General features: G+C 48.3%; 1 protein-coding gene across 5 annotated transcripts in view; it reads right to left on the bottom strand.

Moving 5' to 3' along the window:
- Positions 1 to 27,102, bottom strand: part of TECPR2 (tectonin beta-propeller repeat containing 2) — a 129,992-nt gene that overhangs the window by 49,894 nt on the left and 52,996 nt on the right. For 4 of the 5 annotated variants that reach the window (XM_002754294.7, XM_035261565.3, XM_078335793.1 and 1 more), the window contains exons 6-13: positions 22,712 to 23,024; positions 19,358 to 19,490; positions 16,229 to 16,561; positions 13,404 to 14,389; positions 10,019 to 10,202; positions 8,003 to 8,176; positions 4,470 to 4,650; positions 2,030 to 2,171 (exon numbers count right to left, since the gene is read on the bottom strand). In XM_002754294.7, coding sequence (XP_002754340.2) covers positions 2,030 to 2,171; positions 4,470 to 4,650; positions 8,003 to 8,176; positions 10,019 to 10,202; positions 13,404 to 14,389; positions 16,229 to 16,561; positions 19,358 to 19,490; positions 22,712 to 23,024 — 2,446 coding nt within the window. The remainder of the gene's footprint in view (positions 1 to 2,029; positions 2,172 to 4,469; positions 4,651 to 8,002; positions 8,177 to 10,018; positions 10,203 to 13,403; positions 14,390 to 16,228; positions 16,562 to 19,357; positions 19,491 to 22,711; positions 23,025 to 27,102) is intronic. The other variant, XM_035261568.3, reaches the window with a different exon arrangement.

Here is a 27,102-nt window from a genome sequence, read left to right as displayed (position 1 = left end):
GAGGTGGCAATACAACGTAAACCAATGGAACAAGATACTCAAAAAACACCAAACTTGGCCTGGGCATGGTGACTCACACCTGTAATCCCAGCACTTTGGGAGGCTGAGGACGGCGGATCACAAGGTCAAAAGATCGAGACCATCCTGGCCAACATGGTAAAACCCCGTCTCTACTAAAAGTACAAAAATTAGCTGGGCATGGTGGCGCACGCCTGTAGTCCCAGCTACTCGGGAGGCTGAGGCAGGAGAATTGCTTGAACCTGGGAGGCGGAGGCTGCAGTGAGCCAAGATGGCGCTACTGCACTCTAGCCTGGCAACAGAGGGAGACTCCATCTCAGGGAAAAAAAAAAAAAAGAAGAAACATAAAATATTTCATGACTATTGACTATCAGTGCAATCCTTACCCACCACAGTGGGAGACTGTGGGAGCTACGCTAACACTAAACAATACCAAAGACGGGAAAGAAGACGCTCCTTTGAAAATCCATTCTAGGTCAAGGGTGGTAGTTCATGCCTATAATCCCAGTGCTTTGGGAGGTCAAGGCGGGAGGATTGCTTGAGTCAAGGAGTTCAAGACCCAGCCTGGGCAACACCAAGACCTTGCCTCTACCAAAATAATTAGCCGTTTGATGTAGAAGGTCTCATCGCAGAAAAAAAAAAAAGTAAAAAAGAAATAAAAAGAAACAAAATAATTAGCCGGGCATGGTGGCATGTGCCTTTGGTCCCAGCTACTTGGGAGGCTGAGGTGGGAGGATTACTTCAGCCCAGGAGTTGGATGCTCCAGTGAACAGTGAACCCACCACCGAACCTGTATGGGCAACAGGAAAGAAGAAAAGAGAAATCCATTCTAGGTGCTCTTGCTGGAACCAAATCACACAAAGTTAGCTTGAGTATATCCTCATCCTGTTTCTTAAAGTGTTTCCGTTTCCGGAAGCATGTGGAAAAATTCCCCTTTCTTTGCTGAAATATCATTTACTTAGAGGCCTTCTTAATAAGCAGAGATAGCTCAATTTTTTAGGCTTTCAAACCTATTGTTTGGGCTTTTTTCTTAGCACATCTGTCCATAATTAAACATTATTACTACCTTGGTCTTCAAATGGATGTCACTGGGTTTATTTAGCCTATAATAATAAATTTATAAATAATATCAAAATAAATAAAGTGCATTATTTACACAAAGAGTTTTGCAAATTATTTCCTATGATGAAAAGTGCTTGATGCCTCTAACATACTCAAACACAGCAGAGTCTAATCCAACAAATAGAAAAAGTGAATACTATTGGCTGGGCGTGGTGGCTCGGCCTGTAATCCCAGTACTTTGGGAGGTGGAGGCAGGTGGATTCTTCTCTCTTCTTTTTTTTCTGAGATAGGGTCTAGCTCTGTCACCCAAATTCGATTGTGGTAGTATGATCTTGGCTCACTGAAACCTCTGCCTCCTGGGCTCAAACCATCCTCCCACCTCAGCCTCCTGAGTAGCTGGGACCAAAGGTGTGTGCCACCATGCCCAACCAATTTTTGTATTTTTGGTAGAGATGGGGTTTCACCATGTTCCCCAGGCTGGTCTTGAACTCCTGGACTCGAGCGATCTGCCTGCCTTGGCCTCCCAAATTGCTGAGATTACAAGTGTGAGCTACTGTGCCCGGTGTGGGGTCTGGGTCTTGGGCTCAGGAGTTTGAGACCAGCCTGGGCAACACGGCAAAACCATCTCTACCAAAAAAAAATACAAAAAAAAAAAAAAGATAAAAATACAAAAAACTAGCCGGGTATGGTGGCACATGCCTATAGTCCCAGCTCACTGGGAGGCTGAGGTGGAATAATCACCTGAGCCCAGGAAGTCAAGATTGCAGTGAGCTGTGATTATGGCACTGCACTTCTGCCTGGGTGATAGAAGATCTTGTTTCAAAACAAACAATAAAAAAGTGAATATTTTAAATTTAATCCAGTATCTTTAAGGAAGAGAGAGGTAAGAAAAGGGGAATCAGAAAAGGTCAAGGAGAGCTCAGCACGTGGCCCAGAGCTGAACACCTACTTGCCACCAGTGGTCGTCATCTCCTTGTGGCTTCTTGGAAACAATGCCAGTTCTGAACCACAGGTTCCCACGGATGTCCAGGGCCCAGAGAGTCTGCTGATCCCCAAGCGTTATGCAGACAGGTTCTAAAGCTTGCCTTTCGCTGGAAATAAGGAGGAGAACATGGAGGTCAGCACCCACAGGCAGAGTGCCCAGAGTGTAGGCACAGCTTCGAGAAGAGATGTGACCTTGGAGCAGGTCATCAAGTGCCAGGGAAGGAAGTTTGAGTCTGAGTTAAATTACTATGCAACATAAATGGTTCACATGGGTGGCAGCTTCTGAAAGACACACTGATGACCCAGAATGGCCAGAAAACTCTTGAGAGAAAATAACCTAAGCAAAAGTGATTAGGGACTAAAAAAGAATCCAAGGCCCCTGAATGCCTCCATCTCTCTACTCCCTCCCTTACCAAGGGAGTGACTGTCAACTCCCCCGATGTGCCAGGCAATTCTGTGCACTGGGCCTGGGCAGACACTGGCCTCTCTGCTAGAGACGCCCTCTCCCTCCCTCCATATGGGGAAGTCCTCATCAGCTTCAAGGCTTAGCTGTGAGTCCACTCCACAAGCTGCCTTCCCGACTGCTGCATGAATTCCTTGGTTCCCTCGGGGCTGCACACTCCATACTCCTGTTTAGGGCCACCTGTGCTAATGGGTGCCCTTCCATGCATGGGGCCCCCCATGAGATCTGGAACTGGTGACAGAAGGGCCAGTCTCAGCCCTCTTGGTGCACCCAGCCTCTAGCATCATTCTAGCATTTTTTTTTTTTGAGACCAAGTATTGCTCTTTTTGCCCAGGCTGGAGTGCAATGGGGCAATCTCAGCTCACTGCAATCTCCACCTCCCCAGATCAAGCAATTCTCCTGTCTCAGGTTCCCAAGTAGCTGGGACTACAGACACCCACCACCACAGCCAGCTCATTTTTGTATTTTTAGTGGAGACAGGGTTTCGCCATGTTGGTCAGGCTGGTCTCAAACTCCTGACCTCAGGTGATCCACCCGCCTCTGCCTCCCAAAGGGCTGGGATTACAGGTGTGAGTCACAATGCCCAGACCATTCTGGCTCTTAATAGGTATTCATTAAGTTTACCGGGTTGCTAGATTCAAACCAAGAATATCCTAATCTAGTTTTTCTAAAGACTATTAACAATTCCATATTAGTAAAATGATCTGATGGGAATTCTATAACTAACATCTCGAATGGTAAAAAATAGCTTAAATTATAGTTCAGAGATCAGGCCAGGCACAGTGGCTCATGCCTGTAACCCCAGCACTATGGGAGGCTGAAGAAGGAGAACTGCTTGAGCCCAAGAGTTCAAGATCAGTCTGGGCAACATGATGAAAACCTGTCTCTACAATAAATACAAAAATTAGCTGGGCATGGTGGTGTGCACCTGCAGTCCCAGCTACTCAGGAGGCTGAGGCAGGAGGATCATCTGAGCCTGGAAGGTCAAGGCTACAGTGAGTTGTGATCATGGCACTACACTCCAGCCTGGGTGACAGAATGAGACTTTGTATCAAAAAAAAAAAAAAAAAAAAAGAAAGAAAGAAAGAACAGGCACGGTGCCTCAGGCCTGTAATCCCAGCACTTTGGGAGCCAGAGGCAGGCAGATCACGAGGTCAGGAGTTCAAGACCAGACTGGCCAACATGGTGAAACCCCATCTCTACTAAAAAATACAAAAATTAGGCTGGGCATGATGGCTCATGCCTGTAATCCAAGCACTTTGGAGGCCAAGGCAGGCCGATCACCTAAGGTCGGGAGTTCAAGACCAGCCTAACCAACATGGTGAAACCCTGTCTTAAAAAAAAAAAAAAATACAAAAATTAGCTGGGCATGGTGGCTCGTGCCTGTAATCCCAGCTACTTGGGAGTCTAAGGTAGGAGAATTGCTTGAACTGGGACCCGGGCGGCGGAGGTTGCAGTGAGCCAAGATTGCACCACTGTACTCCAGCCTGGGCTACAGAGCGAGACTTGATCTCAAAAAAAAAAAAAAAAAAAAGTTACAGTTTAGAGATCAATTTCAATTATCTAGCATGAAAACAAAACAAATATTTGGACCTAAGTTGTCACAGACACTAAACCAGAACGACCTGGTGGTGAGCAGTTCTCAGTCGAGACTGTCATGACAGACTCATGATGCCATGATGCTCAGGGCTGCACAGACAGCAGCAGCATTTTTAAACATTCAGCTCTGACTCAATGTCCAGTTTGCTGGTCAGAATTAGGTAGAGTTTCTCTAAGGTCATGCTGCAGAAATCACCTCTGGTGATTCCAGATTAGCCTATAGCCATGGAAGCTCCTGGAAAGGACCGCCCAGGATCAGCCTCATGGTGCCTTGCCGAGTCAAGCGGACAAGAACGAAGGGTAAGACAAGCAAGATGCTGAAGGAGTCTCCGGCCACCAGTACCTGACAATGTCACACTTCCACTGCTCGCCCTCCGGACAGAAGCTGCTCACGCCCTCCCGGTACAGGAGGGCCCTCTGCTCCGTCAGTGCCCACACCACGTTGTCCCGGGCTGTGATCTGGGACAGCGGGTAGGGACAGTCCACCTTCGTGGCTCTGGCACAGGGGCGATCCACGCTGAGAGCTGCCAGGAAGATGGGAAGAGGCCCCCAAAGACACACAGTCAGAACTCCACACCTCATTTTGACTTAGTTATTGGCTTTTATTTTTCCTTTTCTGGTATTTTGCTACATTCTTTCACAATGAGTGCTTTAAAAAAAAAAACGTTATTTAATTTTTTTTCTTTTCTTTTTTTTTTTTAAGATGGGGTTTCACCATGATGGCCAGGCTGTTCTTGAACTCCTGACCTCAGGTGATCCACCCACCTCAGCCTCCCAAAGTGCTGGGATTACAGGCGGGAACTGCCCTGTTCAGCCACTTTTTCGTTGTCAAGTTTAGTCAACATAAAGTGGTTACATTCTGTCTAAATGTAACATCCACCGGAAAGCAGTTTTAGACACCCTTTGAAAACTGAACAATTCAGAATTCTGTGGTGTCCCAATGTAGCACAAGAAGTTGTGATAGAAGAACACAAAAGCCAAGAGCAGGACAGCGGCCAGATGGAGGCCAGAGGCCGCAGGGCAGAGCAGCCCTTCCAGGCAGCACGGCTGCAGTGGGCAGGGACCTGAGGCCTGCGGCCTTCCCTGCAGGGAGCTCCAGCACGGTGGCTCCCCTCTGCTCTGACTGGGTGCAGGGCTCCACTAATAAAATGAAAACCCTGAGTCTCCCAGATGAAATCTGAGGTCTGTCAAAGTGGAAGGCAGTGTCAGGCCAAAGCTCAGGGTCCCTGACTCCCTGTCCAGTGCTCTTTCCCTTGCCTCCTTGTGGCTTGTCCATAAAGCCTTGTCCATAAAGTATGTCTAAATGAGCTCAAAGGCTATTCCCAGGGGAGTAGACAGACCAACTGTCGCCTAAAACCCTGTATTCCAAGGCCTGAGGCCCGCAATTAGGTCTCAGTACTCAGATGTGCCCCATGACTAATCACAAACGCACCTGTGGTATTGCAGTCCTTGGGTTATACTTCCTTGCACTAAACTAGGTGGGAATCCCCTCAGGACTTGTTACATGACACATTCCTGAGCAATCCCCAGAAGGACTGGACCTAACCCAACAGGTCTGGGTGGGGTCAGCTCATGTGAAGCTACTGACTGTCCTGGTGATTCCTCTGGGGCTACTGGTTAAGAGGTCACTCGCTCCTCACCCCCAGGCCAGACACACCTCCCGTCTCCCCCATGATCAAAGTTCAAATGTCCTGGCAGCTTAGATGTGCATGTGCCTTGCCAGAGCTACTTTCATTTAAAGGAAGACACAGGAACTAGGCTGGAGAAACCTGGGCCAGATCATGGCCTGTGAAGCCAGTATGGCTGTGCGCCTGGGCTGAAGGTTCTCAAGCACCCTGGAGTAAGCCAGCTGGACAAGGGCTTCGACCTGAAGACTCATCCCCAGCTGACGGCTCATGGCGGAGATTAAAACATTCTCCTGAGGCTGGCGCGGTGGCTCACGCCTATAATCCCAGCACTTTGGGAGGCCGAGGCAGGCAGATCACGAGGTTAGGAGAGTGAGACCATCCTGGCTAACATGGTGAAACCCCATCTCTACTAAAAATGCAAAAAATCAGCCGGGTGTGGTGGTGGGTATTTATAGTCCCAGCTACTCAGGATGCTGAGGCTTGAGAATCGCTTGAACCCGGGAAGTGGAGGTTGCAGTGAGCCAAGATCATGCCACTGCACTCCAGCCTGGACAACAGAGCGAGACTCTGTCTTAAAAAAAATTTTTTTTTTTTCCTGAGGCCGGGCATGGTGGCTTATACCTGTAATCCCAGCACTTTGGGAGGCTCAGGTGGGTAGATCACAAGGTCAGGAGTTTGAGACCAGCCTGGCCAACATGGTGAAACCCCATTTCTACTAAAAATACAAAAATTAGCAGGGCACAGTGGCACATGCCTGTAGTCCCAGCTACTCGGGAGGCCGAGGCAGGAGAATCACTTGAACCAGGAGGCAGAGGTTGTGGTGAGCCTAGATCACACCATTGCACTCCAGTCTGGGTGACAGAGCAAGACTCCATCCCCCCCAAAAAGTAAAAATAAAAACAACATTCTCCTGGAGTCAGCAATGTTAAACATCTGGAAGACTGGTCTTTACATAAATCTGACAATGGTTTCTTGACAACCGAAAGTATCTCCTGCCCCACAGTCCTTCCCAGATACTGATAAATCACATCGCTTGTAGAAGATCCTTCTGCATTCTGCTGACAGTAAACACTGACCATCCTTACAGCTGATTTTTAATAAGCAAGTCCTAGGGTGCCCCTTCCAGTAGCTAAAGGCTTCCCTGAAGGCAGCTTCCTGTGACTTGCTGAACTGCTATTTTCGTTTTTAGACGGAGTCTCACTCTGTCTCCTAGGCTGGAGTGCAGTGGTGCCATCTCAGGTCACTGCAAGCTCTGCCTCCAGGTTCAAATGATTCTCGTGCCTCAGCCTCCCAAGTAACTGGGACTACACAGGCAGGCACCGCCATGCCCAGCTAATTTTTCTTTTTTCTTTTTCTTTTTAGTAGAGATGGGGTTTCGTCATGTTGGTGAGGCTAGTCTTGAACTCCTGACCTCAGGTGATCCACTTGCCTCGGCCTCCCAACGTGTTGGGATTACAGGCATAAACCACCACACCTGACCTAAACTGCCTTTTAGAGCAAATTATGGCCTGGCATGGTGGCTCACACCTGTAATCCCAGCACTTTGGGAGGCTGAGGCAGGCAGATCACTTGAGGTTAGGAGTTCAAGACCAGTCTGGCCAACATGGTGAAACCCCATCTCTACTAAAAATACAAAAAAATTAGCTGGGTGTGGTGGTGAACACCTGTAATCCCAGACTGGAATCAAGAGGCTGAGGCAGGAGGATTGCTTGAACCTGGGAGGCAGAGGTTGCAGTGAGCCGAGATGGCACCACTGCACTCCAGTCTGGGCAAGAGAGAGAGACAGAGACTCCATCTCAAAATAAAGAAGAGAAAATTATTTCTTCTTTTTTTTTCCTGACCCACAGGTAAATAAGGCATAGGCTGGGCTTTGGTATGGCTGAACAAAAAATGCAGCCACTTCAGCCTTAGCTTAAAGGGGGAAATGAATTTTACGTCCTTCCTCTGTATTCTTTCCTCTTAAGATCTGACACTGCAGGATACATGATATGCGGTGGTTTCTGTATCTCACCAAATAATCCTATTCATTCTTGCCCTAAATTTGTCCCAGGTTGAGTTTGTGTCAATAGCAGGAAACTGCTAATACATACCAAGTGGCAAATACTCTCTTCCCAGAGGTGTCTTAATTCGAATGGATTTTTAGCCTCTTAATGACAGTGACTGTTGTAAGCATGTTACTGGCAAAGTAGGGTGCAGCAGAGGAAGTGACAGCAGAGCCAGCAGGCCCCTGAGCGCAGCCCGCAGTTACCTGTCTGCAAGTACAGGTCCCCGCTCGTCCTGATGATCCAGGCCGTGTCATCGCTCAGGGCCACAAACACCGCCTGAGGCAGGGCTTCATACCAGTGCCGCTTCCCCTTGATGGTGACTTTCCCACAAGCAAAAGCCCGGTTAGATTTCTGTTCAATCTTCCAGAGCAGGGTTCCTATGGAAATAAAAATTCTATTCACTGTTCAACTAATGTTAGAATATATTTCTACATAAAAGGCTTCATGCTGGGCATTGAGGGGAGAAAGATTTCTAAAACGCATCCTGTTCTGTCCCCCCAAGTGGGGAAAGAGGCCACCAGACCCAGGTTTGGGCCCTTGGCCACCACTTAGTGGCTGTGTGGCTTCAGGCTCCATGTTCCTGCCCACCTCCTAGCTTCACTTTCCTCCTGGGCAATGGGGATCATCCCCCCCAACAGGGCTGTGCTACAGACTGGCGGTGGGAGCAGACCAACTGCATGGCCACAGAGCTGGGCACATGGCAGGTGCTCCTCACACAGGGGAGAAACACTGATGACATTATTAGGTTTGATAAGTCCCCAAATAAACATCCTGAGACACAGCTAGTGCTCTAGGAGAGGCTGAAAAAGTCCTTTAGGGATGCAAAGGGAGGGATCAGTTCTGGACGAGCTGAATGGAAAGGATTCACAGAAAGAACATGCTTGTGCTAAGTCGGCCTGTTTTCACTGCAAAGGGGACTCTGATGAAGAGACGAAGGAGGAGAGAGGAAAGGGAAGGCAGGACAGCACTGCAGGTGGAGGCCTGGTGCAGGCCGACACAGGCAAGGTGTGGGGCCACCGGCAATCACCGACCATCGCCTGGGCTGGACCAGAGGGCCTGTTGGGCATCTTTGCCTGTGGTACCCCTGGCACAAGGGCTCTGCCGCCCACCAAGGACATGGGCCTGAGCCCTGAAGGACACCACAGCTGAGCACGTGAATCTCGTGGAGATGGAGAGTTCCCGCTAGCACTGTGAGGGACCAAGGGGCCTGGGAATACAAGCAATGAATGGAATCAGGAGTAGAACCCACTAAAAGGCCAAAGAGACAAACCTGACAGTAAATGACAGCAACAAGAAATGAGTTAAAATGCACAATTGTGTAATGCCAGCCTGCGGAGTGGCTTGCTAGCCAGTCTCTAAAGAAACATATTTTTCAAACAAGCAGTGAAAGCAAGCGAGCAAAACAACGTAGAACAAACTAAAATTTTAAACAGTGACAAAGACCAGGGAGATGTAAGGGAAATTCATTTCGAAACACAGTGAAGTTACAGAGGACCGACAGGTCCCAAGTCGGAGACTCAACGTTGGCTTCGTCTGACTTCTATCCCAACATCCAGACAATAAACCGGGCTGGTTCAAGGCAAAAGCACCCCCACGGGCGGAGATGCTGATGTGGCCAACACAACCTTAAGGAAAACAAATTATTCCACGCAGATAAGGGAGGTCTTCCGGCCCAGAAGAACCTTGTTCAGGAAACACTGGCTCCCACTCACCACCAATGACCTAACAGCAGCATGAAAGAATGAATGGACTTTCCTTCTAGAGTCAGGGAGTAGACTGCTCACCCGGAGCAGAGAGCTCATTAAAACAGAATTTCTAAAGAGGAAGCCAAATAATTGGAATAAATCCAACATATCCACAGGCCCGCCTTCGTGGTTCGGTTGCTTTAAAGCAACACTGACAAAGAGAAACATATTATTTTTATAAATAGTATATTAATATCCCTAAAAATCCCTCAAATTTCAAACTTTCTGTCCAGCTTACTAGCTTACAAAAATATAATCAGAGGTTACCAGTGCAATTAATAAAGAAAACAAACACTCAAACTGAACACCCATTTACACTGTGAGTTGACATCCAATGCAGCAATTCACATTCTTTGGAGGAAAGCCCGTCAAACCTCTCGGAAGAGGCAAAGTTGCTGAATGCTCAGGGGAGCCCTGTGCTAAGATGTCTGCACCCAGGAATGGGGAGCGAGAGCAGGGAGCGCGGGGGCAAACCTGAGGGCGAGACTGCCACCTGCTGGACAGCATCTTCAAACTTCTGCCAGCGCAGCCCGGCGCCCGGCAAGGCACTGCAGAACAGGGCACCTTTGTAGTCCAGGCACCAGATATACTTCTCGGAGACCACCAAGCTGAGGATGCCATAGCCAGGACCCGAGTAGCCCATCCAGCTTTCTGCAAACTAACAAGGGCAGAGCCAGTGAAGTCTGTGGCAGAGGACACAGCCACCCTTGGCTTACTGTTGTAAGAAAGGTGAGTGGGTATCATTAACACAAGACAGTAAAAGGCTGCAGCAAGAAGCCAAGCCAACCCTCCCCTCAAACCTCGCTACCTTTGGACACCCCTCTACCACAAACGTTCTGAGACGTGGGCTGCTGTCTCCCTATGGAGGCTCCCTGGTGTCCCTGGAAGACACTTTCTCCTGTTCTAACACCTCTGTGACACTTAGTGCTCTTCGCATCACATTACAAAGGAGCTGCTTTTATTCTGCAGGCGTACCTCACCATATGCAAAGAGCCAGATTCTTCAATATCTGCATGCAAGTCCATGTTCTATGGTCTAATCACTACAGATGCACTGGAGATGTGGCACTACCGCTGTCTTTTTTTTCTACCATATTTTCTTTTTTTTATATATAAAGATGGGGTTTCACCATATTGGTCAGACTGGTGTCGAACTCCTGATCTCAGGTGATCCGCCCACCTCAGCCTCCCAAAGTGCTGGGATTACAGGCATGAGCCACCGCGCCCAGCCATATTTTCTTTTCTTTTTGAGATGGAGTTTCACTCTTGTTGCCCAGGCTGGAGTGCAATGGCGTGATCTCAGCTCACTGCAACCTCTACCTCCTGGGTTTGAGTGATTCTCCTGCCTCAGCCTCCCGAGTAGCTGGGATTACCGGCATGCACCACCATACCCAGCTAATTTTTGTATTTTTAGTAGAAACAGTGTTTCTCCATGTTGGTCAGGCTGGTCTCAAACTCCCAACCTCAGGTGATCCGCCGGGCCTTGGCCTCCCAAAGTGCTGGGATTACAGGTGTGAGCTGATGCGCCCCCTCTTTTTTTTTTTTTTTTCTTTTTCTTTCTGAGATGGAGTCCTACTCTGTTACCCAGGCTGGAGTACAGTGGCGCAATCTTGGCTGACTGCAATTCTCCTGCTTCAACCTCCCAAGTAGTTGGGATTATAGGTGTCCACCACCATGCTCAGCTAATTTTTGTCTTTTTAGTAGAGATGGGGTTTTGCCATGTTGGCCAGGCTGGTCTCGAACTCCTGACCTGAGGTGATTTGTCCACCCTGGCCTCCTGAAGTGCTGGGATTACAGGCATGAGCCATCACGCCCAGCCTTGCCAGGGTTCTTTTAAAAATCAAAACTAAATAAAGTCTTTAACAGTTTTCAATAATTGCAAAGGAAATAAATGTATTTGTACAGATACCCACATAGAAGTGAAGTACTTCAAAGAGAAAGGGGCCCAACTCTTCTCAATCTGGCCCTGCTTACCATGGCAAGCCTTACCTCCACCCCCCACCAAAAATCATACACCATAAAATTTCTTGGCTTTCCAGCTACCTGGAGTGGGATGAGGAAGGGAGGAAGTTAGAGGGTCGGGGGCTCAAAGGGCCAGGGCACCTGTCACCTAAGTAAGGGCTTTCCCGAATTTCTGGCCTAGAATTCCAATACCCCACCCTACAGGTAGTCTGCCTGGCTAACGCCCAGTCATTGGGGGGCCACGCCGTTGGGGCTTCCTACAGCTCTGCACTTGGCTCAGCACCTTCACCTGAGTCCCACTCAACTGTGAGGATGTGAACATGTACCTGGCTCCCCCTCAAGACTCTGAGGCTCAGGAAGATGGAATCCACAACTAGCTGCCATTTGCACTGTGGTTCCCAGCACAAACACAGAGACTGACAGTCAAGGCCACTCAGGAACCACCGGGTTGAAAAGATAAATGCCGGATGACTGAATAAAAGGCCACCCTTGGCCGGGCACAGCAGCTCACATCTGTCATCCCAGCACTTTGGGAGGCTGAGGTGGGCAGATTGCTCGAGCTCCGGAGTTCGCAACAAATCTGGCAAATAAGGCAAACCCCCTGCTCTTTAATAAACAGAAAAATTACCAGCCTGGGTGAGACTCCATCTCAGAAAAAAAAATACAAAGATTAGCTGGGCGTGGTGGCACATGCCTGTATCCCAGTGACTCAGGAAGCTGAGACAGGAGGATCGCTTCAGCCTAGGGAGGTTGAGGCTACAATGAGCCATGACTATGCCACTGTGCTCCATCCTGGGTGACAGAGTGAGACCCTGTTTCAAAAGAAAAAAAAAAGTCTTTTGGCATTCTGTCTCAAAACAAGTAAGCAGCACATTTCACTTCTGGGGCATGACAGCACACAGGATGAGCGAGGGGGTCCTGCGGCCCGCCCTTCACTTGCTATATGACCTTGTGCAAGCTGTCCAGCTTTTCTCTGCTTCAATTTCCTCCTCTGTAAAATGGGGCAATAAGAGTGCCTACTGCACAGCTTGTGTTTAGAGAAGTAAATGAGTCGAACCTGTAAGGTGCTTCGCAGGATGCCTGCACATGGTACGCACTGACCAAGCGCCACCCCGTAGCACTGAGAGAATTCAGTGTGCGTGGTGGGGAGCACACGTAGCTGTAAATGCACAGCCATAACTCACACCTCACATCTACAGTCAGCAGGAGACATGACAATACAGTTAGCTCTGAAACCAAATACATCTAGTAATAGTTATTGCAAAGGAAAGTAGGCGCTTTAAAAAAAATCACTTTTAATATAAAATACTCAAGGACAGTTAAAAATCATCCCTAATTACATGTGCTGGGTGGACCTACAAAGACTGGTTACTCCAAACCGCTTCCCGTAGCTTGCAGTGGCCCCTGGGGCCACTGCGGAGGCTGAGGAGACAGAAGTTCTGGAAATGGCCATGCTCTTGCGGATGGTTCCTCGAAGAGGTCTGAGGAGGAGGACAGAAGAGTCCCGGCCTCCAAACTGCTCAGAGCTTTCTCTACTCCACGAGTGGACAGTCCTGCCCACTGGTTTTCTGAGACAGCCCCAGGCCAATTCAGCCCTGCCCTACAATGGCTAACAGTAAGTGCCTACTCGCGCCTGCGCTTGTGCGGTAAGAGGAAACAGCAAGACGCCACGTTGGTCAGGAGGCAGGCGACTGAGCAGGGTATAAAAGGTCAGAAGTAGCTCAAGCCACTCATAGTCACTATGCTGGAAATCCCTTGAAACCCAGACTTGAACGTGGCCTATGGATGTTGCAGTAGGAACAGAATTTCTTTCCATACGGAAAATAATCAGTCTTGCCAACAATTACTACCCTTAAGAAAGCTTTATTATATGTCTCCCACCATCTGAGCCCACATACCTGATCTGGCTTAAGCAGCCCGGCATCATCCGTACCTGGCCGGCTCAGGTCTTGCTGGGAGCGACCAGGTCCAAGCTCTGTCACACTCGTCTCTGAGGATGAAGAAGGAAGCCCGTGGGCATAGATGTCCTCCTCATCGCTGGACGTCAGTACCTGATCCCGTGGAAGCTGCTCAAGCCAAGACTCGTGAGTGCTGGCCGCCAAGGCAGAGACTGGAGTCAACTGTCCTCCCACAGTCCCCAAGTCACGTTCAGAAATGGGTGTTTCTTTCTGATCTGTGTCATCATCAGTGACAGCATGCCAGAGATTTGCGCTGAGGTGGCCAGAGGCCCCCACGCTGGATAGGACATTCTGTTCTTGGCTGGACTCCACAGGACTGCCTTCATCAGCTCCGGTCCCAGGCAGCCATTGCTCAGCACTTGGGGCCCAGCTGAGGCTGGAAGGCACCATGAGTGAGTTCAGGAGGGGGACTTCACAAAAAGTGCTTTGGGAGCCAATAGGTTGGATGTCTTCCCCATCATGTGCCCCAGGAGAGCCGTCCAATTCTTTGAAGGGTAACTGTGTGCTATTTGGTCCATCGTCTGCAGGACAAGGCTCATCTTCAAGTCCTGTGACATCGCTGCCTCCCACATCTTCTCCCAGGAGCAAGGGTGAATTTGGCACTCCATTGAGCAGCTCCTGCCCATGTGCGTGGTGACAGTGTGGCATTTCCGTTCTAATGGCATCTTCCTCAGCCAGCGAGTCAGGCACAGATTCCGGCACCTCCAGGATATTAACCGTTTTGGAGTCAGTATTTTCCCGCGGGACACCGTTCACCTCACCACTGAAGCCGATTTCCTGGTCTGGAGACTCTGCACTTAACTGATCCACGCTACTGCCCAGGACACTTGAGGTCATGGACAACAAGGACTGGGGACTGTCCCCAGGAAACTCAGAGCAGGGTGTCGACTCCAGGGAGCTGTGACAGGTGCTCCTGCTTCCACCTTCTAATTCAGAACAAGAACATTCAAAATAAGGCACGGTTCTGCATGAATAGTAAGAGACTAATTCGCAAACATATTTTTGGCTCAAGAAAAAATATTTTAAATAAAGGGTATTTAGCGAATGAAGAAAAAACCTCTTAAGTACAAATAATCCCAACAACGAGATGCTTTCTATGCATGCAAGTACTGTACACACCCATGGGTTTGAGGCCTAACTCAAGAAATACCAGCTAAGAAAAACCAGGGGACAAACTGAGATGTTCACCTGGGTCACAAACCAATTCCTATAACTATTAAAATGTTTAAATATCTAATAACATTTCCTTCAATATTGCAGTCATCTTTTTTTTGAGATGGAGTCTTGCTCTGTCACCCAGGCTGGAGGGCCGAGGCGCGATAGCTCACTGCAACCTCCACCTCCCAGGTTCAAGTGATTCTCCTACCTCAGCCTCCCGAGTAGCTGGGTCTACAGGCGTGCACCATCAGGCCCAGCAATTTCTTTTGTATTTTAGTAGAGTCGGGTTTTCACCATGTTGGCCAGGATGGTCTTGATCTCCTGACCTCGTGATCCACCCACCTCGGCCTCCCAAAGTGCTGGGATTATAGGCGTGAGCCACCGCGCCCGGCCTGCAGTCATCTTTAGCTAGAGAGGATCGACAGGCACCAAGGAGAAAAAGGTTTTAACAAATTCAGCGTTACACAGCCATAGCAAAGAATGAAATCCAGGCCAAACACGGTGGCTCATGCCTGTGATCCCAGCATTTTGGGAGGCCAAGGTGGGCAGATCATCTGAGGTCAAGAGTTCAAGACCAGCCTGGCCAAAATGGTGAAACCCCATCTCCACTAAAAATACAAAAAATTAACTGGGCATGGTGGCAGGCACCTGTAATCCTAGCTACTCAAGAAGCTGAGACAGGAGAATCGCTTGAACCTGGGAGGTGGAGGTTGCAGTGAGCTGAGATCGTGCCACTGCACTCCAGCCTGGGCAACAACAGTGAAACTCTGTCTCAATAAATAAATAAATAAAAATAAAGAATGAAATCCTGTCCTTTACAGCAACATGGATGGAACCGCAGGCCATAATCCTAAACAATTAATGCAGAAACAGAAAATCAAATACTGCATGTTCTGACTTAGAAGTGGGAGTCAAACACTGAGGACACATGGATGTAAACATGGGAACGGCAGACAATGTGAACTGCCAGAACAGGAGAGGAGGAGGAGGCATGGTCAAAACCACCGCCTACTGGGTACTGGGCTTAGGACCAGAGCGGGAGAAGAGGAAGAGGCAGTGCCAAAACCACCTACTGGGTACTGTGCTCACTGGGTGCTGTGTACCCATGTAACAAACCTGTGCATGAACCCCCTGTATTTAAATGTTGAAAAAAAAAACAGAAAAATATTCCATGTTAAATCCCATATTTGGTAGCATATCCAACACTAAACATAAAATGTCTCAACTATTTACCAGCATAGATCTTCCTGTTTCCACAACTTTCCGCCCAGGCTCACAGAATCGATGGTTTAATCAATGGTATACATGGATAAGTCAACATTTTAATTTAAATATTGAAAAGTACAATACCAAGATCCTTTAAACAGGGTGGTGAGTACACAGGTATATGTCCCATCATCATTTAGACCTTACAGTGTGTGTGTGTGTGTGTGTGTGTATTTTCTGTTAATGTGTGAAGTATTTTGCAGTAAAGCTCCTTTGGGGAAGAAATGTATGTGTTCTTTGCTTCTGGATGAATGGGCCAGTGCTCACTCAGTGAGCAGTAGCATTCCCAGAGAATCTGGAAAGACTGCCCCCAGGTAGGTAGTGCCAGCGACAGAGGGTACCTGTCTTCTTCTTCTTCTTCTTCCTTTTCACTTTGATAGGCTTCACGACAAGCTCCTGGTCAAAGTCCTCTGAGCTGATGGCGTTGAACCTCTGCGAGGGGGGCTGGCTGCCCTTGCCCAGCTCAGGGGCGGCCTGGAGCCCAGGGGGCAGGAGCCCAGAGCCACTGTCGGTGGAGTTGAGTGAGCTGCTCCTGCTCCTTGGCTCACTGGCCACGGAGCTGGCCACGGAAGAGCCTCTGAGCCTTGTCTCAGAAATGGTGGCCCCTGGCAGCTTCTCTGCTTGCTGCACGTGGACTCGCTCTGAGCATCCGGACACCTCCAAACCATCTCTCACTGAGAAAGAAGAGTCTGGTTTTACCACTGGTTATCCGAGAGAGCTGATGTGCACTTAATCAGGTCTGGGAGCCCTAAATACCGGTTGTCACAGAGGCGCCAGCCGGCTAGAGAACTGAACGATTCTAAATTCATAGAAACCAGCAAAACTGACTCACACAAAGGAGTTTTTTGTTCTCTAAGAAGCTCATATATTAAATTCAGTAAAGTAATTTGCCATAGCTGTCTTTTTAAAGCAACTCAATAGTAAGGACAGATTGGGTGCGGTGGCTCACACCTATAATCTCAACACTTTGGGAGGCCGAGGTGGGGAGATCACTTGAGCTCGGGAGTTCAAGACCAGCCTGGGCAACATGGCGAAAACCTGTCTCTAGCAAAATACAAAAAATTAGCAGGGTGTTGTGATGCATGCCTGCAGTCCCAGCTACTCAGGAGGCTGAGGTAGGAGAATCATTTGAGCTGGGAGGTGGAGGCTGTAGTGTGCTGAGATCATGCCACTGTACTCCAGCCTGCGAGACAGAGTGAGACCTGTCTCAAAAAACAAAAAAGGAAAAAAATACCACGAAGAATACAGCACTTCTCACTCTGCGTGAGAGATGCCTGTATATAACAACACAGCTTAATTACGCTTCATACTCAAGATGATGCCCTGAACATACTTTAGCATTACCCAAAGGGCATTGGAAAAATACACGTGTACCTATAATTAAATTTCTTGAAATGGAAAGAGGGAAAGGTAATTTTCCATTAGAACAAATGCAAGACAGAGAAGTCCATTACTACACAGTCAGCATCCAGGCAGAGTAAGGAGCAGGCATGTGAGTCCCTGTCCCCTGTCCTGATACCAAGGGCCAGTGAGCGTCCCACTGCGGTGGACTCATCCTTCCGGCCAGAGCAGTCCCAGCTGCAGCACCCTCAACCCAGGACCGCAGCCCACGTTGATCCATTCGCCATCCTTTCATTATCAGGGACCCTCTGAATGTCAGACAGGGCTGGCTGCTGGCCACGAGGCACAGGAATTCCTGTCCTTGAAGCACCCCCATTCTATTGAGGGCATGTGTTAGGGGCAGACTGTAGCCTATCGAGTGTGCACCAGAAATTGGAGGGGCAGACTCTGCTCTGAAGCAGCTTGTTGAAGATTACACAAGTTAATGGTGGATCTTGCCTAGAATTGCCCAGTCCAATAGGCAGCCACCAGCCACTTGTAACTATTTAAATTCAAATTGATCAAAATTAAACAAAATTTAGGCCAGGCACAGTGGCTTATGCCCGTAATCCCAGTACTTCAGGAGGTGGAGGTGGGCGGATTGCCTGAGCTCAGGAGTTTGAGACCAGCTTGGGCAACATGGTAAAACCCCATCTCTACTAAAATGCAAAAAATTAGCTGGGCGTGGTAATGCACACCTGTAATCCCAGCTACTCAGGAGGCTAAGGCGGGAGAATCACTTGAACCTGGTGGGTGGAGGTTGCAGTGAGCAGAGACTGCTCCACTGCACTCCACCCTGGGATACAGAGCAAGACTCCACCTCAAAAAAAAAAATTAAACAAAATTTAAAATTCATCCCTCAGCTGCGCTTGCCACACTGAAAGAACTCAGCAGCCACACATGGACAGTGCCTGCCTATCAGACAGGGCAGATGAGAGCATTTTCATCACTGCAGAAAGCTGTGTGGGCAGCAAAGGTCTAGAGCTTAGCCTGGTGGCTCCAAGTCACCACGCTTCCTGAAAGCCGTGCTGCCCCTTTGATTATACTGTCTGAGGTTCCCCAGCTCATAAACTCAAGAGTCAGAGCTCATTTACTTCTTACACAAATTATGTTTTGGAGTATTCACCCCAGAGAGGGCAACTCTCTGACTTCAGAGGCAACGGCAGTGAGGAGGAGGGTGGTGGGTCCACATGGCTGCTGCTGCCAGCATTAGGAAAGACTCCCCGAGGACCTGAATACATAAAGCATGTGGATGTCTGCACAGGACACATGTTAGGATTCTTTGCTCATTAAAATTTGGGCTTATATGAATTACCAAAAAATGTCAAAAGCACAGAGAAAAATCATCCTACCAGGAAGAACTGAGCTCAGGGTAAATGGCATGTCCCAGATGCCAGATTTAAATCTAAAACCTTATGCAAATCTATGTCTTTTGGAGCATTAATCCCACATACTGTCTCAGACGGAGACAGGGATCAATAAAGTGGTTTCTGATTTTTCCTTCCTCCTTTCTCAATCTCCCCATCTTCCACAACCATGAAAGCAACTCCATCAAATGTGAGACTATCTGATGTAAGCCTTAAAGTAGGTAACTTTCAGGAAATGTACTGAAAACATTATTTAAAGACTCAGAGAAAACCCTCCAAATCCTCCATGTTTAAATAAAGTTGCAACAGTTTAGCAAAATAATAGTAAGTTTTTGGTTTTGGTTTTGAGATGGAGTCTCACTCTGTCACCCAGGCTGGAGTGCAGTGCTGTGATCTTGGCTCACGGCAACCTCTGCCTCCAGGCTCCAGCGATCCACCGCCTCAGCCTCCCGAGTAGCTGGGACCACAGACACACGCCACCAGGCCCAGCTAACTTTTTGTATTTTTGGTAGAGACAGGGGTTCACCATGTTGCCCAGGCTGGTCTTGAACTCCCGAGCTTAAGTGATCCACCCACCTCAGCCTCCGAAAGTGCTGGGATTACAGGCGTGAGCCACTGTGCCTGGCCCAGTGGTAAGTTTGATCAATTATTAACCACAATTACAAACAACAGAGTATAGTACTTCCCATCATACACATGGCACATTTCATAATAAATACAAACCTATTGATGTTAGTCCTTCAGGCCTGCTTGAAATTCTTATAATGTTCCTATCTCCTTTCAAGAAAAATATTTCATTTTCTGTGCATGAAACAGACACAATATCACCAGATCCTTCCAAACCAGCAATTGTAGCCTGTCCAAAAAAAAAAAAAAAAGTCATAAAACTAAACAACGGTAAGAGCTCAAAGTATAAAAATGCATATGAGAGGGTCCAAAAATCAGTCAAATGATAACTGCACTTTACTATGGCAACTTTCTGAAAACTCCTAGAGTAATTCCATCCAAAGTCAGGTGACATCTGACAGATTGGTGAGCGGGACCCTGGCAGGGTGGGGCCTCAGTCATCTCCGACCCACATGCCACCCCTGCTGCAGGTGCGCCAGCCCTGCCAGGCCAGTCCCAGCCCTGTTCCTCCATGGCTCATGCGTCTGGCATGTGCTTCTCTTTCTGCTCAAATTCCTTTCCTGTCCCTGTTCACTGGGGGAGTTCCAGCTCTCTCCAGATGCCACCTCCATGGGAAGCAGCCTCTGACACGCTCGCCTCCGCTGCAATGCCCAGGGTTCTCAGGGTTCACAGCACCTCATCCAAACCTTCGCTTGGTGCCCCACTCCTGGGCTGGAATAATGTGCTGAGACATCTGGGTGCCCTGCTGTGTGCACTCCTGCAGGAGAGGTCAGCGTGCACCGCAACTCATGGGTTTCAAATGAATACACGAAGGGAAGGGAGTTCCTCCAGCATTATCTGAAAGCGGGTGGCAACACAACACAGGACATCCTGAGCTCACTTTGACTTAAAGAAGTCTTTGCTTTGCAGTCAGCAGTGCAAATAAGAGACTAGTCTGTTGTAGAAGATAAGGAGAGTCTATGTTCTTTGCTAATTTTAAATAACTGACGGACCGCTGCAACGTAACATTTGTTTCTGAAAGCTGCCAGTCACGCTGTCACTGCAACATCTGTCCCAGACAGTCCCCTGTCTCCACTTCTCTGCCTATAAAATGAAGGTAATTACACCTACTGGGTAAAGCACTGGGTAAGTGCTCAGATGAAAAAAACAAATTACTAATTAATAAGCACGCGTAAGTTCAAAAGGCACCCAGCGAAAGAAGTTCTCTCTAACTGAGGAAAGGGTGCAAAGATCCCTTTCAAAATATCCCTTATAAAATAAACAAACTCAAGGCTAAAAGGCCCTTGGTGATCCCTCTAAGTCGATGCTTCTTCCACCCCCACACCATTTTACAGGAAAGGAAACCAGGCTCAGGCCGGTAAGAGACTCTTGCTTAAAGGCAGAACCAGGCTAGAAGAGTCGAGTCTAGTTCTGCCCCCTGCCCTCCCAGGCCAGTTTTCTTTCTGCAAAACCAGTATTACCAGGCATGGCTGATAATAATTAAGAAGGCTTCAAAGAGGGGAAGATGACTTCATTTTCTGCTGACACACACCATATAAGAAAACCATTTCTTTTCGGTTTTGTTTTGTTTTGTTTTTTAAGATGGAGTCTCACTCTGTCTCCCAGGCTGGAGTGCAGTGACGTGATCTCAGCTCACTGCAACCTCTGCCTCCCAGGTTCATGCAATTCTCCCTGCTTCAGTCTCCCTAGTATCTGGGACTACAGGCGCATGCCACCATGCTTGGCTAATTTTTGTAATTTTTAGTAGAGATGGGGTTTTGCCATGTTGGCCAGGTTGGTCTTGAACTCCTGACCTCAGGTGATACACCTGGCTCGCCTCCCAAAGTGCTGAGATTACAGGCATGAGCCATGCCTGACCGAAAATCCTTTATTTTCTATAGTGAGGCTCTGCTTATAAGAAATGGGGTGTCTGTCATCTGTCAGAGGCCTGCTGAGCTCAGAATGGAGGAATGTGAACAGGACAGGGCCTGATCTGAGTCTGGGGGTGAGGAGCTGAGAGGGTGAAGCAGGGAGATTATTTTTTTCTCTCTCTCTCTCTCTTTTTTTTCCCCCGAGTTATAACCCAGTACCCATATAGGGAGGTTATTTTAAAAAGAGCGAGAACTCTGCTCTTAAGGAGAAACTGAATCTAAACAACTTTGTTTAAAATTCCTGAATCTGTCCCTAATGATAATCTGTTATCATCTTGATTTAAGCAGAAATTGTTTCCTACCATGAGTTTAATGATGTTGGAAATTTGCCCAAGATATGTTGCTAAGTAAAGAAAACAGAATAAAAACAACAAACAAACAAACAAATGAACAAGTGGCAAAATGATGCGGCTCCATTCGCGTGAGACGGCGGGCGACACAACAGGACGGGCGCGCGGCGGGGCGGGGGCCCTCCAGGGACTGAGGGTCTCTGCTGCTGTTTCTGCTTTCAGTTTGTCTTTTTGAGACAGAGTTTCGCTCTGCCACCCAGGCTGGAGTGCAATCTTGGCTCACTGAGCCCGGTCTCTGCTACTGCGTCTGTCATATTTGAGTTATCACTGTATGTGCTCACAGTAATTTAGTAGTCAGAAAAAACATGACCCAAATAGATGATAAAGAACAAGACCAAGCTGGGCACAGTGGCTCACACCTATAATCCTAGCACTTTGGGAGACCAAGATGGGTGGATCACCTGAGGTTGGGAGTTTGAGACCAGCCTGACCAACAAGATGAAACCCTGTCTCTACTAAAAATACAAAATTAGCCGGGTGTAGTGGCGCATGCCTGTAGTCCCAGCTACTCAGGAGGCTGGGGCAGGAGAATTTCTTGGACCTGGGAGGCGAGGCAGAGGTTGTAGTGAGCCGAGATCATGGGATTGCACCCCAGCCTGGATAACAAGAGCGAAACTCTGTCTCAAAAAACCCAAAAAACAAAAAACATGTCTGTAATCCCAGCACTTTGGGAGGCTGAGGCAGGTGGATCACGTGAGGTCAGGAGTTCGAGACCAGCCCGGCCAACATGGTGAAACCCTGTCTCTACTAAAAATACAAAAAAATTAGCCAGGCATGGTGGTGCGTGCCTATAATTCCAGCTACTCGGGAAGCTGAGGCAGAAGAATCACTTCAACCCAGGAGGCAGAGGTTGCAGTGAGCCGAGATCATGCCAGTGTACTCCAGCCTGGGTGACAGAGGAGGACACAGTTCCCCTCCCCCCCAAAAAAGAACAAGTTTAATTTTGTGCTTACATACAAAAAACCTTCATAATTTCTGGGCAGATAATTGGACCTAAATGTCAAAACCAAATTTTTTTTCAAATCTATAAAAATTACCAAACCTTCATTTGATTTCCTTGACTGGCCCAAAGGAAAATCAAGCTTAAATCAATACTGCTCCTTTTAGCATTCTGAGAGCCCTGAGCAGCATATAGAGAAATTTTCTCTTGCCCACTGACACCAAAGATGTGGCAGCATCCCTTCACTTACCTGGTTGACTGTGTCTAGCAGATAGATACTATACTCATTCCAACTCAACACCCAGCCTTCTTGAAAGAAGCAGGAAACAAGCCCCAGGTGCCTCTCAGGTAAGCTGCAACTTCCCCTGTTGGGGGATTCCAGACGCGGGTGCAGTTCAAAAGGCTTGACTTCCCCGGCAAAAGCATCTTTCAAGATAAAGGTGGCTTGGACAGTTCCGTGGACATCAGCCTTCCACAGCCGGAGCCCGGGCCGTGATGCATACAAGGTTAGATCACTTTGCTTACAGAGTCCTGGTATAAAACACGCACCGAATTTCCCAGTACTAAAATTAGAAGAAAGAAAGAACAACAGACAGACATGGACGGAGTCAAAGTAATGCAGCTGTCAACACCTATTACTAAGTACAACAAGAATTTTGGCTAAGAAAATAATACATTTTCCACTCTTTCTACTGTTAAACCACACTGTCATCCCTGTACCCAGAGGCCCTACCACACCCTAACAGGTGTGTGCCCCATCAGCACACAGGGAATCAGTCACCCTGGCAGGTGTGTGCCCCGTCAGCGCACAGGGAATCAGTCACCCTAACAGGTGTGTGCCCCGTCAGCGCACAGGGAATCAGTCACCCTAACAGGTGTGTGCCCCGTCAGCGCACAGGGAATCAGTCACCCTGGCAGGTGTGTGCCCCGTCAGCACACAGGGAATCAGTCACCCTAACAGGTGTGTGCCTCACCCTGGCAGGTGTGTGCCCCGTCAGCACACAGGGAATCAGTCACCCTGGCAGGTGTGTGCCCCGTCAGCGCACAGGGAATCAGTCACCCTAACAGGTGTGTGCCCCGTCAGCGCACAGGGAATCAGTCACCCTAACAGGTGTGTGCCCCGTCAGCGCACAGGGAATCAGTCACCCTGGCAGGTGTGTGCCCCGTCAGCACACAGGGAATCAGTCACCCTAACAGGTGTGTGCCCCGTCAGCACACAGGGAATCAGTCACCCTAACAGGTGTGTGCCCTGTCAGCACACAGGGAATCAGTCACCCTGGCAGGTGTGTGCCCCGTCAGCGCACAGGGAATCAGTCACCCTGGCAGGTGTGTGCCCCGTCAGCGCACAGGGAATCAGTCACCCTGGCAGGTGTGTGCCCCGTCAGCGCACAGGGAATCAGTCACCCTGGCAGGTGTGTGCCCCGTCAGCGCACAGGGAATCAGTCACTGAGTACTCACATAGCTGGCACCATACCTGGCACTTGATCCCTTCTCGTGTCAAATCCTCACAACAACCATGTGTGGCAGATACAGTCACGCACCACGTAACATTTTAGTCAGGCTGGGCGCAATGGCTCATGCCTGTAATCCCAGCACTTTGGGAGGCCAGGACGGGTGGATCATCCAAGGTCAGGAGTTCGAGACCAGCCTGGCCAACATGGTGAAATCCCTCCTCTAGTAAAAATACAACAATTAGCTGGGCATGGTGGCGCATGCCTAGAATCCCAACTACTTGGGAGGCTGAGGCAGGAGAATTGCTTGAACCTAGGAGGTGGAGGTTGCAGTGAGCTGAGATCATGTCATTGCACTCCTGTCTGGGTGACAGAGCAAGACTGTTTCAAAAACAACAACAAATCATTTTAGTCAATGATGGACTGCAAATACAACAGTGGTCCCATAAGATCATAATACCATATTCTTATAGCAGCTTTTCTATGTTTAGATACACAAACACTTAACTTTGTGCTACAGCTGCCTGAAGTATTCAGTACAGTCACTCGTGGTGCAGGTCTGTAGCCCAGAAACAACATGCTGCACCATTTCGCCCAGATGTGGAGCAGGCTGTACCTGCCACCTAAGCCAGTCAGTACATACCATGCTGTTCATACAATGAAAACATCACCTAACAAAGCATGCCTCGGAACATATCCCTGTTGCTAAGGGACACATGACTCTATCACAACTCCCGTTTTGGAGGAGAGGAAACTGAGGCAGAAGGTGAAGAATCCAGGTGTGCTCATCCTGTCCCTGCTCTGATTCTGTTGCTTCTGACATCTGATTGCTGTGCTCACCCCACATCCTGAATAAATGAGCTTCACAGCAACCCATCTATATTGCTGCCCTTTCAGAATTTCTCTAAACCCATCAGAGGCACCAATGTCCCTTCCTGTCCCCAAGCTTGATATTTTTTCTTTCTGAAATTACGAAATATCGGTACACAGACAAAAGAATATGCTATATATATAGTCGTGGGTCACTTAGTGATTGGGGACGTTCTGAGAAATATGTCATTAGGCGATGTATCTGTTGCGTGGACATCATAGAGTGTACTTACACAAACCTGGATGGCACAGCCTATGACACACCCATGCAGTCTAGCCCAGGGGTGTCCAATCCCTTGGCTTTCCTGGGCCACACTAGAAGAAGAACTGTCTTGGGCCACATATAAAATACACTAACAATAGCTGATGAGCAAATTTAAAAAATCACACACAAAAAATTTTTTTTTTTGAGACAGAGTTTTGCTCTTGTTGCCCAGGCTGGAGTGCAATGGCATGATCTCGGCTCACCGCAGCTTCTGATTCCAGGTTCGAGCAATTCTCTCGCCTCAGTCTCCAAGGTAGCTGGGATTACAGGCGTGTACCACCAGGCCCTGCTAATTTTGTATTTTTAGTAGAGATAGGGTTTTGCCATGTTTGTCAGGGCGATCTTGAACTCCTGACCTCAAGTAATCCACCCACCTCGGCCTCCCAAAGTGCTGGGATAACAGGCATGAGCCACCACACCTGGCCCAAAAGTCTCATGTTTTAAGAAAATTTACAAAGTTTTGTTGGGCCACGGGTTGGACAAGCTCAGTCTAGCCTATTGCCCCTGGGTTGCAAACCTGTACTGCTTGTGACTGTCCTTAACACTGCAGGCAGCTGTAACACAGTGATGAGTGCTTGCATATCTAAACATAGAAAACATAATGTGTGACGCTAAGACACCAGGTGACAGGAATCTTTTCAGCTCCATCATAGTCTTCTGCAACCACTGTCATACAGGCGGTCCACCACTGAGTGAAGTGTCGTTACGCAGGGCACAGCTGTGCACCTGTACATAGATCCATGCAGTTACGAAGCCCAGCAATGAAACGTACCCGAGAACCCACCCCTCAACTTAGGAAATAAATCATCGGTCACCCAGCCAGTGGCCTCTTGTGTTCCTGATACTTCCTGCCCCCTGTGCCCCAGATGGAGCCAGTGGACTGCAGTTTGCCTTTCTCGTTTCCTCGCTTTTATTGCCGGTTTAATCACGTATCTATGCATTGCTAAACACAAGATAATTTAGTACTGTTTATCTTTCCCTTTTACTAAAATGTATGATGCTAACTGTGTACTTTTGCAACTTGCTTTTTTTCACTTATGTTTCTCAGATTTCTCCTTGTTGATAAAAGGAAGCTGTCGAGCTCATTCATTTCTACTGCTGTATGGTACAGCAAGTCCTCACTCAACGGCCACAGGTTCTTGGAAACAACAGCTGTAAGCGAAATGACACAGAGCAGGTCCTCAGACAACATCATTTCCTTCAACAACGCTGGCGAGGAAAACACACTGGTTTTGTTATATGCTGTTTTGCTAAAGCTGCAGTTTCCAAGAACCTATCAATGACATTAAATGAGGACTTAATGCATTCCACAATTTATTCACTTAATGTTGATGATTAGTATTTCAATTATTGATCTTTTAAAAAGTATTTTGAACAATTGTGCCATGAGTATGTCTGGACACGCCCCAGCCCACGTGTCAGAGTCTGTCAAGGACATTCAGGAGCGGAACTGGTGTGCTGAGGGTAATTTCTAGGTTGCTGAGAGCATATTCAAGTTTAGAAGACAACTTCCAGCTTTTTCTTTTCTTTTCCGGTCTTGTTGCCCAGGCTGGAGTACAATGACATGATCTCGGCTCAATGCAACCTCTGCCTCCCGGGTTCAACGGATTCTCCTGTCTCAGCCGCCTGGGTAGCTGGTATTACAGGCGCCCCCCCCCTCCCCCCCGCACTGGGGCGCCTGGCTAATTTTTGTATTTTTAGTAGAGATGAGGTTTTGCCATGTTGGCCAGGCTAGTCTCACACTCCTGACCTCAGGTGATCCGCGTGCTTCAGCCTCCCAAAGTGCTGAGATTACAGGCATGAGCCACCACGCCCAGCCCGACAACTTCAAGCTTTTTTAATGATTCTACCAACCTGAACTCCCACTGGCAATCTGAGTTCTCCTTATTTCTCAGGCTCTACCACAGTTCAAATGTAAGCATTTCAGTTCAGCCCTACACCTGACTGATTCCTTTTCCCAAATATTTCTTGAATTGTGAACAGCAGAAAGAGTACTGGTTTTAGAGCAAGCCCTGGGCTCGATGTCCAGCCCTGACACTTAGTGGGTACACGGTT

This window comes from Callithrix jacchus, chromosome 8 (assembly GCF_049354715.1).
Source record: "Callithrix jacchus isolate 240 chromosome 8, calJac240_pri, whole genome shotgun sequence".
NCBI classification, from domain to species: Eukaryota; Metazoa; Chordata; class Mammalia; order Primates; family Cebidae; genus Callithrix; species Callithrix jacchus.
Note: the sequence above shows the minus strand (reverse complement) of the source record. Positions and strands in the feature narration are given on the sequence as shown.